The following is a 14,549-nucleotide window of genomic DNA, read 5'->3' as shown; positions in this document are numbered from 1 at the left end:
TCTCTCTCTCTCTCTATCTATCTCTCTCTCTCTCTGTCTTGTCTTCTGTGCCCTGTTCGCAACCATGTTGGTTCTGGCCTTCTCTTTCTGTGGCCTTTGTTCTTGCTGGTGTCCTGTTGCTTACCATGACCAGAGCCGGCTCCCCAGGGCCAGAGGACTCATGTAGGCTCACAGCATCACCTGCCACTGTGACCCACTAGTTCCTGCCTAGAACAGAAGGGACAGGGAGTGTTCTTCCTCTCATGGCCAAGGGGCTGGGGAGAGGGGTCACCAGAACAGCTGAGGTTTGGAAAATGGGAGGAAGTGTCCGTCACTCTGAGGAACATCTGCCTGGCAGATCTTTCTAGCCCACTATGGTAGCACATGTCTTGCTCTCTGAGGCAGAAGAATCTTAAGTTTCAGGTTAGCCTGATTTACATACTGTGTCCCTGCCTCAAAAGCAGTAAAACAGATAGATGCTAGGTAGGTAGGTAGGTAGGTAGATAGATAGATAGATAGATAGATAGATAGATAGATGTCAGTGCTCTTTTTATATATATAATGCAGTTACAAATAAGAAACAATGATCTAATGATCAGTGTACAAAAGGATATAAGTGGAAATAACAGAGTTAGGTGTGATGGTGCACACCTTTAATTCCAACACCCAGGAGACAGAGGCAGGTGGATCTCTGAATTTGAGGTCAGCCTGGTGTACATAGTTCCAGATCAGCCATGCTATATAGAGACCCTTTCTCAAAACAAAAACAGACATTTAGTTGATAGAATGTTTGAAATGCAAGCATCAGTCACTAAACCTGGGTAAACATCCTGACATGGTGGAATGCAGATATAAATCTCAGTGACCCCTGGGACTCATTGACCAGCCTATCCTCTTGGGTGAGCCCCAGGCCAGTGAGAGACCATAAAAAATAAGGTGGGTGACACCTGAGGTTAACTTGTGGGTGCACACAGAGCCAAAACCAGCTTTTCTCACCATGCCAAGAAGTAGTGTTCTCCACTGGAAGCTCCAGCACCGGGCAGGAGGTAGGAGCAGGAATGAAGCAGGAACCAGTAGGGACATATTTGTCCCTGAGACTGTAGCCTTGGACCATTTGAGTGTCCTGAGACCTCCTGCCAACTGTAAGTCAACAGCTGGAACAAGAGCCAAGATTAACGGGAAAACACAGAGCTCATCGCAAGCTGGGCCTCTGAGGGCTTCCTGTCTCGAGACAGGAGCAGCCTTTCTGTCTGGGTCTGACCTCAGATCTCTCTGGAATAGCAAAAAGGCTGACAGAGCCTGGAGCTGTTGAAGGAGGCAGCAGTAAAGGGGGTGTGCACGGCTGAGCGGGTGGTGTGCTTCTGTGCAACCAGACAGTCGCCATAACCTGTCACCCAGCACTCAGGAGCGTGAGGTCAGGCAGTGCTCATACCCGCCGCCCAGCACTCAGCATGCGGTCAGGGGATCTTGAGACCAACATGAGCTTCATGGAAAAACTTTGTCTCAAGGAAATGAAACAGAGAGGGCCAAGCTGGTAAAGGCATGTGCCACCAAGCCTGATGACCTGAGGTCAATCCTGTTATCCATCTGGAGAAAGGAGAGAAGCAGCTCCCAAAGGTTCTCCTCTAACACGAAGGCTGTGGCACACACATGCCCACAAAATAAATAAATAAATGTAATTTAAAAGGTTTTTGGCTAGCCATGTTGTGGTGGCTCACAGCTTTAACCACAGCATTTGGGAAGCAGAGGCAGGCAGATCTCTGAGTTCCAGTCTAGCCTGGCCTACAGAGTTCCAGGACAGCCAGGGCTACACAGAGAAACACTTTCTCAAAAAACAAAAAAGTTTTGGGGTGGCCATGGTGGTGTTCATCTTTTAACCCACAAGGAAAAAAAATGAAAACAAAACAACAACAAAATGTGAAAGTCTCTGAATTCAAGGCCAACCTGGTCTACATAGTGTGCTCCAGGGCTGCACAGTAAGACCCCGTCTCCAAAAAGAAAGCAAAACAAACCAAAAAAGAATAGAAAGCCAGTGATTGTGGCCAGAGGTTGGTCATGCAGGGACCCAATCTAATTGAAGTAGAATGCAAAGGGCCTTGGCATGCCAAGCCAAAAAGTCTACATTGTCCTTGGAGTACTCAGACTTGAGAAGGATCCTCAGGAGCGGAGTGGAATGATGACCAGTATGTGTCAAAAGACGGGAAGTAGATGTATGAGGTGACAGGGGCTGCTGTAAGGTGACCGCAATGAACCGTTGACCCTGGGAAAGCACCCTCTGGGGCTTGGGAATGATGACAACCGCACACAAATGTGGCTCTAGGATTTGTGTTTGGGCCCTGGGTGTGGGTGGGAGCCATTAACCTGAAGTTCTCGATGGCCCTATACCGTACCAACCCCTTATGGAGCCAAGTTGTGAGTAGCTAAGAGCTCCGTGTCTTTGGGGTCTACATGGTTAACCCAAGCAGGTCCCTCTTTTTACCACTGGCAAAGGTATGTAGGGACCTTGGCAGACCAAAGCAGCAGCAGACTGAAGCCATGTTGGGTACAAGGGGCGGGAGAGCAACCTGTATCCTCCAGGAGGAGGGTAGAGCTCTTCTAACATTTCACCAGCCTCCAGACCAAAAGCTTTGCTACAAAGGGCAGTGCAACTCTTCCGAGTTGGTGCAAAAGGCTGCACTTGGCAGTGCACACCTTTAATCCCAGAACTCAGGAGGCAGGTGAAGGAGGAGCTCTGTAATTCCAGGGCAGCCACAGCTACAAAGTAAGACACTGTCTCAAAAACTTAGTAATAATATTTTTTAAAATGTCAGTGCAGAGGCAAGGTCTTCAATAGAATGAGAGCTGGACCCTTCAAAACCATCTGGTTTCCAGAGCAAAATTAGACCCGTCAGAAGGGGAAGGGCTAGCCCTGCCTCAGCCCAGACCTGGGTCCAGATAAATGGGTCCATGTGGAGTTGTGGGTCCCTCTTTCCCAGGCTGACTTCCGCTCCATCTCTTCCCTTCCCCAACCCTAACATCCCTCAACAGCGGCAACAGCAAAGGAAAGGACATAAACACCATTAAGTCTCTCCGAGTCCTCCGGGTGCTACGACCTCTAAAAACCATCAAGCGGCTGCCAAAGCTAAAGGTGAGAACTGGGGTCAGGGCAGGCTCTCGGGCCAGCCACACACAGATGGAAAGGTTGCACACCACTCCAGAAGATCACAGTGAGAAACAGATAAAGTAGTGTGCACCCGGGATCCCAGCACTCGGGGGTGAGGGAAGACAATCCCAATAAACTACGTTGAAGAAGATGCCTCGTGGCCTTTTATGTAGATGTAGTTGCTGTAGTTGTCCAGCAGAGGGCAGCAAAGGGAGTCGACTAGCAGAACCTGACCCAGGTTGGCACTCATTTTGATGGGTCAGTGGGGGTGGGGGGAAGACACAGGGCAAAGCCTAGTTCTGGAGGCACAAGTTGTAGGCCAACAGGACTATCTAAAGAAGCGGGGTGGGGTGGGGATGTATCTCAGTTGGCAATATGCTTGCCTACTGTACAAGAAGCTCTGGTTTCCCTTCCCAGTGACTCAAACTGGTGGAGGCAAGGAGGATTAGAAAGTTAAGGTCATCCTCTTAAGGTCTGGGCTACATGAGACCCAGCCGTGATTGGTCATGAGGTGCCTGGCATAGCACACCTGCTGTGGGCACAGCCGCCATACTTATGTTAGGTAGCAAGGGTAAGGGAAAAGTCCATACACATGTAGAATCCACCTTCCCCCAGTGTTTTCAACCCAGCTGTTAGACCTGGCAGGTGCCTTGGTTGCCATGCTTCCTGCGCTCACACCTCCTCTTCTAATGCAGGCCGTGTTTGACTGCGTGGTGAACTCACTCAAGAATGTCTTCAACATCCTCATTGTGTACATGCTGTTCATGTTCATCTTTGCTGTAGTGGCCGTGCAACTCTTCAAGGGCAAATTCTTCCACTGCACGGATGAGTCTAAGGAGTTTGAAAGAGACTGTCGGTGGGTGGGCCACGATCTCTGGGACACCATGCAGGGGAGGGCGAAGTACAGGGTCCACGGTCCAGACACGGAGGGAGAGGGTCAGCATGGACCTGGTCTAGAGTTATTGAAGTCAGGACCTCGGCACTCAGAAGGCTAAGGCAGGAGGATCACGCTGAGTTTTGAGACCAGCCTGGGTTACAAAGTGAGCATTTGTAGCCAGGCCCAGTGGTGCATGCCTGTAATCCCAGCACTCTGGGAGGCAGAGGCAGGTGGATTTCTGTGAATTTGAGGCTAGCCTGGCCTACAAAGTGAGTCCAGGACAGCCAGGGCTACACAGGGAAACCCTGTATCAAAAACAGACAGACAGAGTGAGTACTTGTCTCATAATCAGTCAGTCAGTCAACCAACCAACCAAAATACCCAGGTAATGTGAGGCACAGAGCTGTTATCACAGCCTGGGGGAGGCTGAGATGGCACGATGGAGTTGTCCAGACCAGAGAGACCCTGTCTCAGGGAAGAAAAGCAAATGAGGATTATCTGGGTACCCACCCCATCTCTTCAGACCAGGTTAAGCCATTTTAATCTTGCAGCGACTTTATCAAGAGGGAGATGAATCCGTAGTCCCTCCTGGGTGGCCTCTGAGCAGCCCTGTTCAGATGCTCCGCAGGCACAGCAGCACAGGCCTGTCATCCCACTGCTTGGACACTGAGGCAGGAAGGGCCGGAGTTCCCTGCCAGCCTTGGCTACACAGTGAGATCATAGAGTCTTGGGTGGTGTTTGAAATGCACTCCTCCCTGCTCTAAAAGAAGCAGCCACTGCCTCCTGAGTTGTGAGCACCCTGAAATAGGGTGTCCCCATGTTTGCTTCCCCATCCTTTCTGTGTCCCCACATCCATACTCAAGCTGGGGTCTCAGCTCCCACAGGGACAATGCTGTGCGGCTGCCTCCCCACAGCACAAATGGCCTTAGGGGGTGGTGACACCGCTGACTAACCAGCTCTCTGTGACAGAGGGAAGTACCTCCTGTACGAGAAGAATGAGGTGAAGGCCCGGGACCGAGAGTGGAAGAAGTACGAGTTCCACTACGACAACGTGCTCTGGGCCCTGCTCACGCTCTTCACGGTGTCCACGGGAGAGGGCTGGCCGCAGTGAGTGGCCCGCAATGAGGGAGCAAGGGCTGGGAACCCCGGGAGCAGGGGAGCAGAGGTGGAGGGGTGGGGGGGAGAGCAGGGGCATCGGAACCTGGCCCTGTGCCAGGGTTGTTACGGTGATGGCAGCCCTCACCTAAACTGGCTGCACCATGGGGCTGTGGGTGTCACTCTAATGCTGAACTCCGGCCTAGCTGTTGGGAAGCTCCGGTTCCTCCCCCAGCACTGCAAATGTGAACACAAACTTAAAACCAGCAGCCTTACTGCTCTTGGTGGCCATACCTTTAAACCCAGCATCCTCAGAGGCAGAGGTAGGGGACAGGGATCTCTGTGAGCTCGAGGCCACAGTGAGCGCCAGATAATACAGTGAGACTCAAAACAATTCAGGGACAGCTCAGCTCAGTGGTGTACGCCTGTAATCCCGACACCAGGCAGCACAGGCAGAGGCAGGCAGACCTCTGTGAGTTCAGGGCCAGCCTGGTCTACAAAGCAAGTCCAGGACAACCAGGGCTACACAGAGAAACCCTGTCTCGGAAAACCAACAACAACAACAAAAATACAGGGCTGGGAGATGACTCTGAAAGGACTTGATGCTCACCCGAAAGACACCAGCTGGGTTCCCAGCTCTGCCATCAGGCTAAGAGCCACCTGTGTGACCTGGAAAGATCTGATGCCTCTGAACTCTGCGGGTGCTGCACTTGTGTGTATATACCCGCACATACACATAACTTAAGATGTTTTTTAAAATGAAATTAAAAAGAAAGAAAGAGCTTCAGGACTGGAAGGATGAGTCAGTTGATAAAGTACCTCAGTTTGAATTCCAGCACCCACATAACAGCCAGGCATGGAGGCACACGTGTCTAACCCCAACACCAGAGGGCAGAGAGAGGTAGGTTCCAGGAGCTTGAGGACTGTCCAGCTTGGCTAGATCAGCAAACTCCAGGGTCAGTGAGAGAGCCCCGAAGATAAAAGGTGGAAGGAAAGAACTGACTCTCAAAAAAGTTGCCCTCTGACCTTCACCCACACACATGACAGGCATGCACACAGAAATAAACACATTGAAATACTGGGGCTCAATGGCTAAGAATGCTTGCGGTTCTTATAGAAGACCTGGACAGTTCCCAGCACCCAAGTCAGGTTGCTCACAGCCGTCTATAACTCCACCTTCAGAGGATTCAGTGTCCTTTTCTGGCTTCTGTGGGTACTAGCACTCATACATACACACACACACACACACACACACACACACACACACACACATAATTGAAAGTAGAAAAGTCGTAGCCACACTAATGACTTGTCCAAACAAAATACCCATGCTCATCATGATGAACATATGCATTTATCACATCTGCTATTATACCAGACTTGTTCTTTGAGTAGAGATTATTTACAAGGCAAAAGACAGTCATGAACACTGCATTCATCAAACACAGAACTTTTTAATTATTATTTTGCAATGCTGGGAATGGAACCTAGGACCTCACACATTCAAGACACTGAGCCCTGCCAAGAGACTTTTTGAGCGGTGCATGTCTTATGTGTATGTACAAAGATGTTTGGACCACATGCATTGCTACTGAACCTTCGTCACACTCACAGTTTAAAAAACCCACACTGACTGACACCTGTTTCCATGATGCCGTACCTCATCCATCACCACAAAGCATGACTACTTCTGTCTGAGTCTCTCCGAGAATCAGACAAGACCAGGCATGTTCAGGGTAGTATGGCCATAGACTTTGAGTCTCTTCAAACTGCTGAATGTCAATTTCCTTGTGTGCAAAATGGAGCCAACAATGACCTCCCAAAGAGATGCTCGGAAAAAGAGTGCAAAGTTCAGCATTATCTGACACATAATTGAGCCATGCTTCTCAGAAGTCACTGAGTGGGTTTGTTTCTTTTCCATCTTCTCTTGTTCCCTCCGCTCCTGTGTCCCTGCCCTCTCCATCCTCTCTGTTGCTCCCTGTCTCCTTCCCATACTTCATAGGGTCCTCAAGCACTCAGTGGATGCCACTTTTGAGAACCAGGGTCCCAGCCCCGGGTACCGCATGGAGATGTCCATCTTCTACGTGGTGTACTTTGTAGTGTTTCCCTTCTTCTTTGTCAATATCTTCGTGGCCTTGATCATCATCACCTTTCAGGAGCAGGGAGACAAGATGATGGAGGAGTACAGCCTGGAAAAAAATGAGGTACCACTGTCTAGTTTTGTTTCCTGCATACAAGTTGGTACACAGCACACACACACAGAGGGAGAGGGAGACATACAGCAAGAAACCTGAATGGAAAAAAAAAGAAACACAAAGAAAGGACATGACTGCCTCTAGGTATGGTGGAAGAGAAGGGATAAAAGGGAGAGCATACGCCAGAGAAAGGACATCTGGGAGAATCCAAAGTGAACATGACCCTGAGCCAGGCTGTGTGAGAAGATGGGAAGGGGAAGGAAGAGCTGCCAAGCCTGGATCAAGAAACTGGACAGGAGAGTAAATTGTAGACCAAAAGACCGAGTAACCAAAATGGCTGGATTATATAGGGAAAGGCAGCTGGGGGAAGGGCAGCCCAGCCCATGGGCTGGACAAGTTTATGGTAGGGGGCATAGTAAGCCAGCCATGCATACCCTGTAATAGCTATGAGGGATACTGGGAGAATCTTGAGGCCAGGTCCGCCAGTTGTTCCAGGTTTGAGACCTAACAAAACCAACTTGTAGAAAAAAAATGGGAACAGAACAACAGCAAATATTCCCAAGCAGGGTACAGTCTGCAAGATAGCTCTCTCTTAGGTTTTCAGGAAAAGAATTAAATGTACACATCATATATCAGAAGGAAGTATCAGTCAGTCCAGATCAGGTTGTGCTGTAATAACAAGCAGCCCCATGTTTCCACAAAGGGACTGATTTCATGCTTGTGATGCATGTCCAGTTCAATGGTCCTGGCCATGCTCTGTTTATTCTTGTTGGCCAAGCTAGCACACAACCTTCTTTCCAAGATGATTCAGAGCAAAGGATAGTGTATGGTGGTATAGCCCTTGCTTCCTCCCAGAGTGACTGTATGATTTTCTCTAAGGAAACAGTGCACCCAAGACAAAACAAAGAGACAGTCCCTCCCAGGTCTAGCTGTATGAATCAGTGAGTATATTGGGGTCACTTACAGAAACATAGTTGGCTTAAAGACAGCTACATCACTAAAAATCCCACATGGGTGACCACTCAGGATAGCTGTATCCCTTCCTGGAGTCTCTACACAATTTTCAGGCAGCCCCTGGAAAAGTCTCCTCTCCAGCAGTTTTCTACTAGGTGTGTAACACTGTGGAGAGGCCTACTGAACAGCTATTTGAGCTTTCTCAGTCATATGAGTTTACTGTTTTGTTTTTTGAAACATGGTTTCCCTGTGTACCATTGTACTCACTTTGTAGAGCAGGCTGGCCCTGAAGTAACAGAGATCCATCTGCCTCTGCCTCCCTGACTGCTGGGATTACAGGTGTACACCACAGCTGCCCAGCTCATAGGAGTTTCCTAAGCTCCTTGAGTTTGTCAGTGACCTGAGCTTCCTGAGTCGTGTGAGTTTCCTGAACTTCCTGATCCTTATGAACCTTCCTCTTTGCTTAAGGAAGAAGAGAGTTTTTAATAGAAAAGAGCAATGCATGATTGCACACCTTCCTCTGGTGCTTACATTTTTTTCCTGCCTCCTCTTCACCAGTGTTGTCTAAGCCTTGGGTCTGGGGATACAGATCCCTGATTTCCTCCACTGATAGCTGAGTATTGGACGACTTCTTTGCCACAAACAGACACTTACTCTTTGAAACTTCACTAGTTTTGGATCTCTGCAATAACCACCACTCACTACAAAAAAAAAAAAAAAGTGTCAGACTGGCAGTGGTAGCACACACCTTTAATCCCAGTGCTCAGGAAGCAGAGATGGGCATATGTATCACTGTGAGTTTATAGCCCAACCTGGTCTATAGAGCAAGTTCCAGGACAGCCAGGGCTACACAGAAAAACCCTGTCTAAAAAACAAACAAGAAGAAGAGAAGGAGCCTGAAAATGACAACAGATGCATATGTCGGCATGGACACACATGCTCAGAAGACAGCACGGCAGGCACATCCCTTGTGTTGATCGATGGCGGTGGACTATCCACTGGGGCTTATGACCAGCTATATATTTTGTCCTGACTTGCAGTAACAGATGCGGTTCTTGCCTGCAAAACAGGCCTTAAATACAATCAGATAGCAGTTAGTTGCACCCATAACCGTCATGCTGACATTGTACCATTAGGCACATTTTGGCTGGTATGGGGGTACTATAGACCTGGGGTCCAGAGCAGAGCAGGACCATTGGTGATGATCCTTCCTCAGCAAGCTGTTCTTTCCGGTACTGAAGAACCAGCCACCAACAGTGAAGGAGCTTCCAGTTAGCCGTATCTTTATCCATCCATGTCCTGAAACCTCAGCATACTGTGTTCTCAGCCACAGGGTCTTATCGTTGCTGGCATGCAACCAAGAGCAGTGACAATGGTCTTTATTCATTGGGGGCCTCAGGGAACTTCCTGGCCAACAACCCACAGGGAGGAAGCCCACTCCTGATACTGAGGTTCTCATTCTGCAGGTTTTTGGCCTCTGAGAATGCCTTTCCCATCCATGCAGGGGGCTTTTGTTCAAACCCTTCCCTTGCTTTCCCTGCTCTTCCAGGTTCTTTGACAGACCTGTAGGACACTCAAGGATTAGCATTCCAGGTGCTTTGACAGACCTGTAGGACACTCAAGGATTAGCATTGCTAATTAGCATTGCTGTGAGAGTGGCCAGGATCTCTTAAGTCACCTGCTATCTACTCCAAGTGCCGCTAACTGTGAGAGTCAGAAGCTAAGGGAAACGCTAAAAGGAAGCATTATCGAGAGCCACCATGGCATACAGAGGTCCCTTTGCTGGGGCCTTTGTAGTAGTGGTTTTGTGGAAAGAGTGACATTGGGTAGAGCATGCACAGGGCAGACTCCTGAACTCGGTGTTTTAATGTGAATTGTCTGTGAACTGTGCCAGCTCTCCATCTTGGGAACCTGTTAGTCTGCTATGGGCCTCCCTAGCCACCATGGGTTCAGTGGGGCAGGCTCTCCCTGGTTGGCGCTCATGGATCAAGGGGACAGCCCCCGCAGTCCATGTTTAGTCTTTTTCACCCACACTGGCAGTCACTCCTCCCTCCTCCCTTCAGTGAACTGTTGCTTGGTGTAAGGACTTACAGGGTCTCATAAGCACTGAATTTGGCTTCTTTAGTTTTCCTTCAGAACTCGATCTCAATACAAATTTGTCTTGAAGTGATGCAGACAGGCCCTTTTGCCTGCTTCCCCTTTCTCTCCTCAATTGCTTCAACACTTTGCAAACCTGATTTACCTACTTGTGGGAGTCATTAAGATTTATGGGAGAAACTGGGCACAGTGGTGCACATCTGTAATCCCAGCTCTCAGGGACACAGAGGCAGGCAAACCTCCATGAGTTTGAGGCCAGCCTGGTCTACAAAGCAAGTCCAGGATTCCCTCAGTAACACTTGTCCCTGTATTATTCTCCAGCACCTGTCTCCAAGGAGACAAGTTCCTCACTGCTTTTATACGCCAGTCCCCCATGGCTTCAGCCTTTGTAGTTTTGTAGCTCAGCTCTTCTTCCTCCTAAAGCCACCCTCTCTGTGTCCCACAGCCTCCCTCACAGACAGAAAGAATAGTTTAGTTGGACACTTTGACCTGTCCTGCCAGTACTCAGAAGGTGGAGCAAGAAAGAGGATCACTGTTTTGAAGCCAGCAAGAGCTACAGAGACCCTCAAAAGGAGAGACAGCCACTAGGAATGTAGCTCAGGGGTGAGCCCTTGCCTGGAGTCCTGGAAGCCCCAGCCTCCTGTCCCCAGCACCATAGGATGTCATCTTGATGACATAGGCAACTTGAACCAGGATGGGCAACATAAAATCCTGGGGTTGGAAGTGTGCGGGAAAGGGAGGAAGGAAGAGAGGAAATTTAAAAAAAAAAAAAAAAAAAGGAGCTGTCAGATGCTGATTTTCACAGTGTGTGCTTTTCTCAGCTGTGCCTCAGGCCCAGCCTCTCAGAACTGGTTTCCACATCCTCAAATTGGTATTGTGGATGACTTCTTGCAAGGGAGGTTCCAGGAGAGAAGCGGGGCGACAGTGTGGTGACTCCCCAAGTTGATATAAGCAACAGAACTGTCAGGTTTTGTGAGGAGCCCTAGGAGACTGCAGGTATCCCAGCTGGGGTCATCAGAATGAGGGATCTGGGCAGCTGCACCGGGAGGCTGTGAGCAGCTGGCTTCCCTGCTGTCAGCCCCTCTCACGCGCTGGCATCTCCCACAGAGAGCCTGCATCGACTTTGCCATCAGTGCCAAGCCGCTGACCAGGCACATGCCCCAGAACAAGCAGAGCTTCCAGTATCGAATGTGGCAGTTTGTGGTGTCCCCACCCTTTGAGTACACCATCATGGCCATGATCGCTCTCAACACCATCGTGCTGATGATGAAGGTGAGCCCCCCCCAAGCAGACCCACACACAGCATCCCTGCCAGACCACACTGCTCTTCCCCTGACTGCCACGCTGTTCCCACCACCCTGCCTGGCCAGCTCCTCCGTCCCAGGCACATATGCAGAGCGCTTCCACCCAGAAACCTTAAAGGACAGCTAGGGCTGCTCCCTGCAGGCCTCTGGTTACGACCTCACAGGCCTCGGACTCAGTGGTTGCACACTCCATGGCCCCACTAGTCTCCGCTCTGTGGGAAAGCAGATGCCTGAGTCCCTAGGGCTCAGCAGGGGCCTCGTGGAGAGGAGTGGACACTCTCCTCAAGTGTGTGCTGGGTGGAACAGGGCAAAAGGTCTGGGAGGGGGACCTCCAGAACAGCAAGGCTCCAGCCCCTTGCCAGGGGAGTCTGGGTTGTCATTGTACCATTGAAGCCACAGTCCCAGGCCTTCCTCACTCTTTTTAAGACGATTACGTGTTAACTAGAAGAGCTCTGGAGATTACCAAAACTCAGTAATGGTGCCAGTCAGGAGGCCCAGCTGGCACAGTAGCCCATAGTGGCTCGGAGGCTGAGACACGGGGCTCACAAACACCATCAGAACAGACAACTTAGTAAAACCCTGTCTCAGAAATAAAATTATGAAGAGCTGGCAAGATGGCTCAGTAATAACGGTGCCTGCACCACATTTGGTCCCACGTTTGGAAGGAGAAAACTAACTCCTGCAAGTTGTCTACTGACGCCACATGTATGCATGTGTTGAACACACATAAGAGCTAAATGATATGTAATTAAATTTTTAAAATGAAGCCTGAGGAAGGATGTGTCTCGGGAGGGCACCTGCCTGGCATACAGGTGCTAGGTAGGCCCTAGACCCCATTACTAATATCAAACAATAAATAAGAAATGAGGAGGGCTCAGGAGAGCCTTGTGGCAAGAAACCCACCTGTCCTCCAGAGGACCTGAGCTTGCTTCCCAGTACCTATGTGGGGCAGCTTGCAGCTGCCTGTATCTCCCGTTTTCTGGCCTCCATGGGCATTCACACACGTGATATACATGCAGACACAACACACACACACACACGTGCACAAACACAAAAGTGAATATATGCATAAACTCAACTGACAAGCTTGGCTACGTTATCATTAAGATGCTTTATGGTGAAGAAATAAAAAATAATTAAGTACTCATATCAGAAGATAAAGATTGCCACAAGTAAGGACTGGCAATTATACAGCCTCTGTATAATTACAGCACTTGGGAAGGCTGAGCTGGGATAATTGCCATGACTCTGAGGCCAGCCCGTGCTAGAGTGAGCCCCTGTCTCATGGCCCAGGTGTTGCTGAGCTGTTGCCCTCTCCAGGCCCTCTGGTGGGACCTGCAACCTGGCTCCCAGCCAGACCACTGACTTCTCTGCCTCTCCTCCATCTAGTTCTACGGAGCCTCTGTGGCCTACGAAAACGCTCTTCGAGTGTTCAACATTGTCTTCACCTCCCTCTTCTCTCTGGAATGTGTGCTGAAAGTCATGGCTTTTGGGATTCTGGTACGTGGGGCCTGAGGGTAGTGGGCAGCAGGAGCTAACAGGGCTCAGGGTTCAGGAGAAGGTGTGTGCTCTGGGCCCCAAGACCTGGTCCCCAGCAGAAGTCCACACCCGACCTGGACAGCCCATGCTTGAGGAGCAAGTGGAGTGGGATTCAGCTTCCTCCAGATGACCCTGGTCAGAGCTACTGATGTGAGGAAATTGTAGCCACAGAGGGCGAGTCCCCAGTATTCACAATGGCCAGGCCTATCACCCCAGCACTTGGGAGGCTGAGGAAGGAGGCTCTGGAGTTCAAGGCCAGCCTGTGGTGTGGTAATACTTTTCAGAAATAAAGAGAGAAAGGAAGGAAAGAGAGAAGACAGTTTTGACTGTAACCTAGCAGACCTCACAGCACAGTGCTGGGACACCATAGTAGAGTCCCAGGAGCTGAGCTCTAACTGCGGCCCCTTCACCACCGCCTCCTCCCACCGCCTTCTCAGTTCTCATCTTGGCTTTTAGTTAACTTTATCTGTGTGTATTGGTGTTTGCCTGCATGCATGTTTGTGTACCACACATGTGCTTGGAGACCATCAAATCCCCTGAGAGTAGAATTAGAGACCTTTGTGAGCTTCCATGTGGGTACTGGGAATTGAACCCAGGTTCTCTAAAAGAGCAGCAAGCACTGCTAACTGCTGAGCCATCTCCAGCCCCTACATTTTGAGACAGGGATTTACTAAGTTACCCAGGCAGAAAGATGAGAGATGGCTTAGTCAGCAAAGTGTTGTAAAGCATGAGGAATCCAGTCCTCAGAAGACTCAAGAAGCTGGGTATAGGGCTGGAGAGATGGCTCAGAGGTTAAGAACACTGGCTATTCTTCCAAAGGTCCTGAGTTCAATTCCCAGCACCCACATGATGGCTCATAACCATCTATAATGAGATCTGGTGCCCTCTTCTGGCCTGCAGACACATGTGTAGGCAGTATAGTGTATAAATAATAAATCTAAAAAAAAAAATTTTTAAATAAAAGCTGGGTGTGGTGACGTGCACTGTGACTTTAGCACTGGGAAGGAGAGGAAAGAGGACCCTGTGGTTCCCTGGCCCGACAGGAGGACCTCATCTAAAGGCAGCATCCCTGAACAGGGTTCTTGAGCTTGTCCTCTGGCCTACACACACACACACGACTATATACATATTTATACACAGAACATGCACACACACAAAAAAAAAAAAAAAAAAACAGGCCTAGGTTGGACTTGCCTTGACTCTATATCTCAGTGTGGCCTTTGAACTTGCAGTCCTAACCAGGACTCCCAAGTGCTAGGATGACAGGCTTGTACTATCAGGCATGGCTATGTCATGTATTCTGAAATTATCTCTTTCATCCAAATCCTTTTTTTTTTTTTTCTTTTAAAAGTGTATCATGGCCAGGC

General features: G+C 49.5%; 1 protein-coding gene across 7 annotated transcripts in view; it reads left to right on the top strand.

Annotated features, from left to right (window-relative positions):
• Positions 1-14,549, top strand: part of Cacna1a (calcium voltage-gated channel subunit alpha1 A) — a 214,131-nt gene that overhangs the window by 156,389 nt on the left and 43,193 nt on the right. For all 7 annotated transcript variants that reach the window (XM_060392361.1, XM_060392357.1, XM_060392356.1 and 4 more), the window contains exons 25-30: positions 3,007-3,106; positions 3,817-3,977; positions 4,968-5,105; positions 7,096-7,297; positions 11,447-11,611; positions 13,033-13,143. In XM_060392361.1, coding sequence (XP_060248344.1) covers positions 3,007-3,106; positions 3,817-3,977; positions 4,968-5,105; positions 7,096-7,297; positions 11,447-11,611; positions 13,033-13,143 — 877 coding nt within the window. The remainder of the gene's footprint in view (positions 1-3,006; positions 3,107-3,816; positions 3,978-4,967; positions 5,106-7,095; positions 7,298-11,446; positions 11,612-13,032; positions 13,144-14,549) is intronic.

This window comes from Meriones unguiculatus, chromosome 10 (assembly GCF_030254825.1).
Source record: "Meriones unguiculatus strain TT.TT164.6M chromosome 10, Bangor_MerUng_6.1, whole genome shotgun sequence".
Lineage (NCBI taxonomy): Eukaryota > Metazoa > Chordata > Mammalia > Rodentia > Muridae > Meriones > Meriones unguiculatus.
The sequence above is the reverse complement of the archived record's forward strand: the minus strand, read 5'-3'. Positions and strand labels throughout refer to the sequence as shown.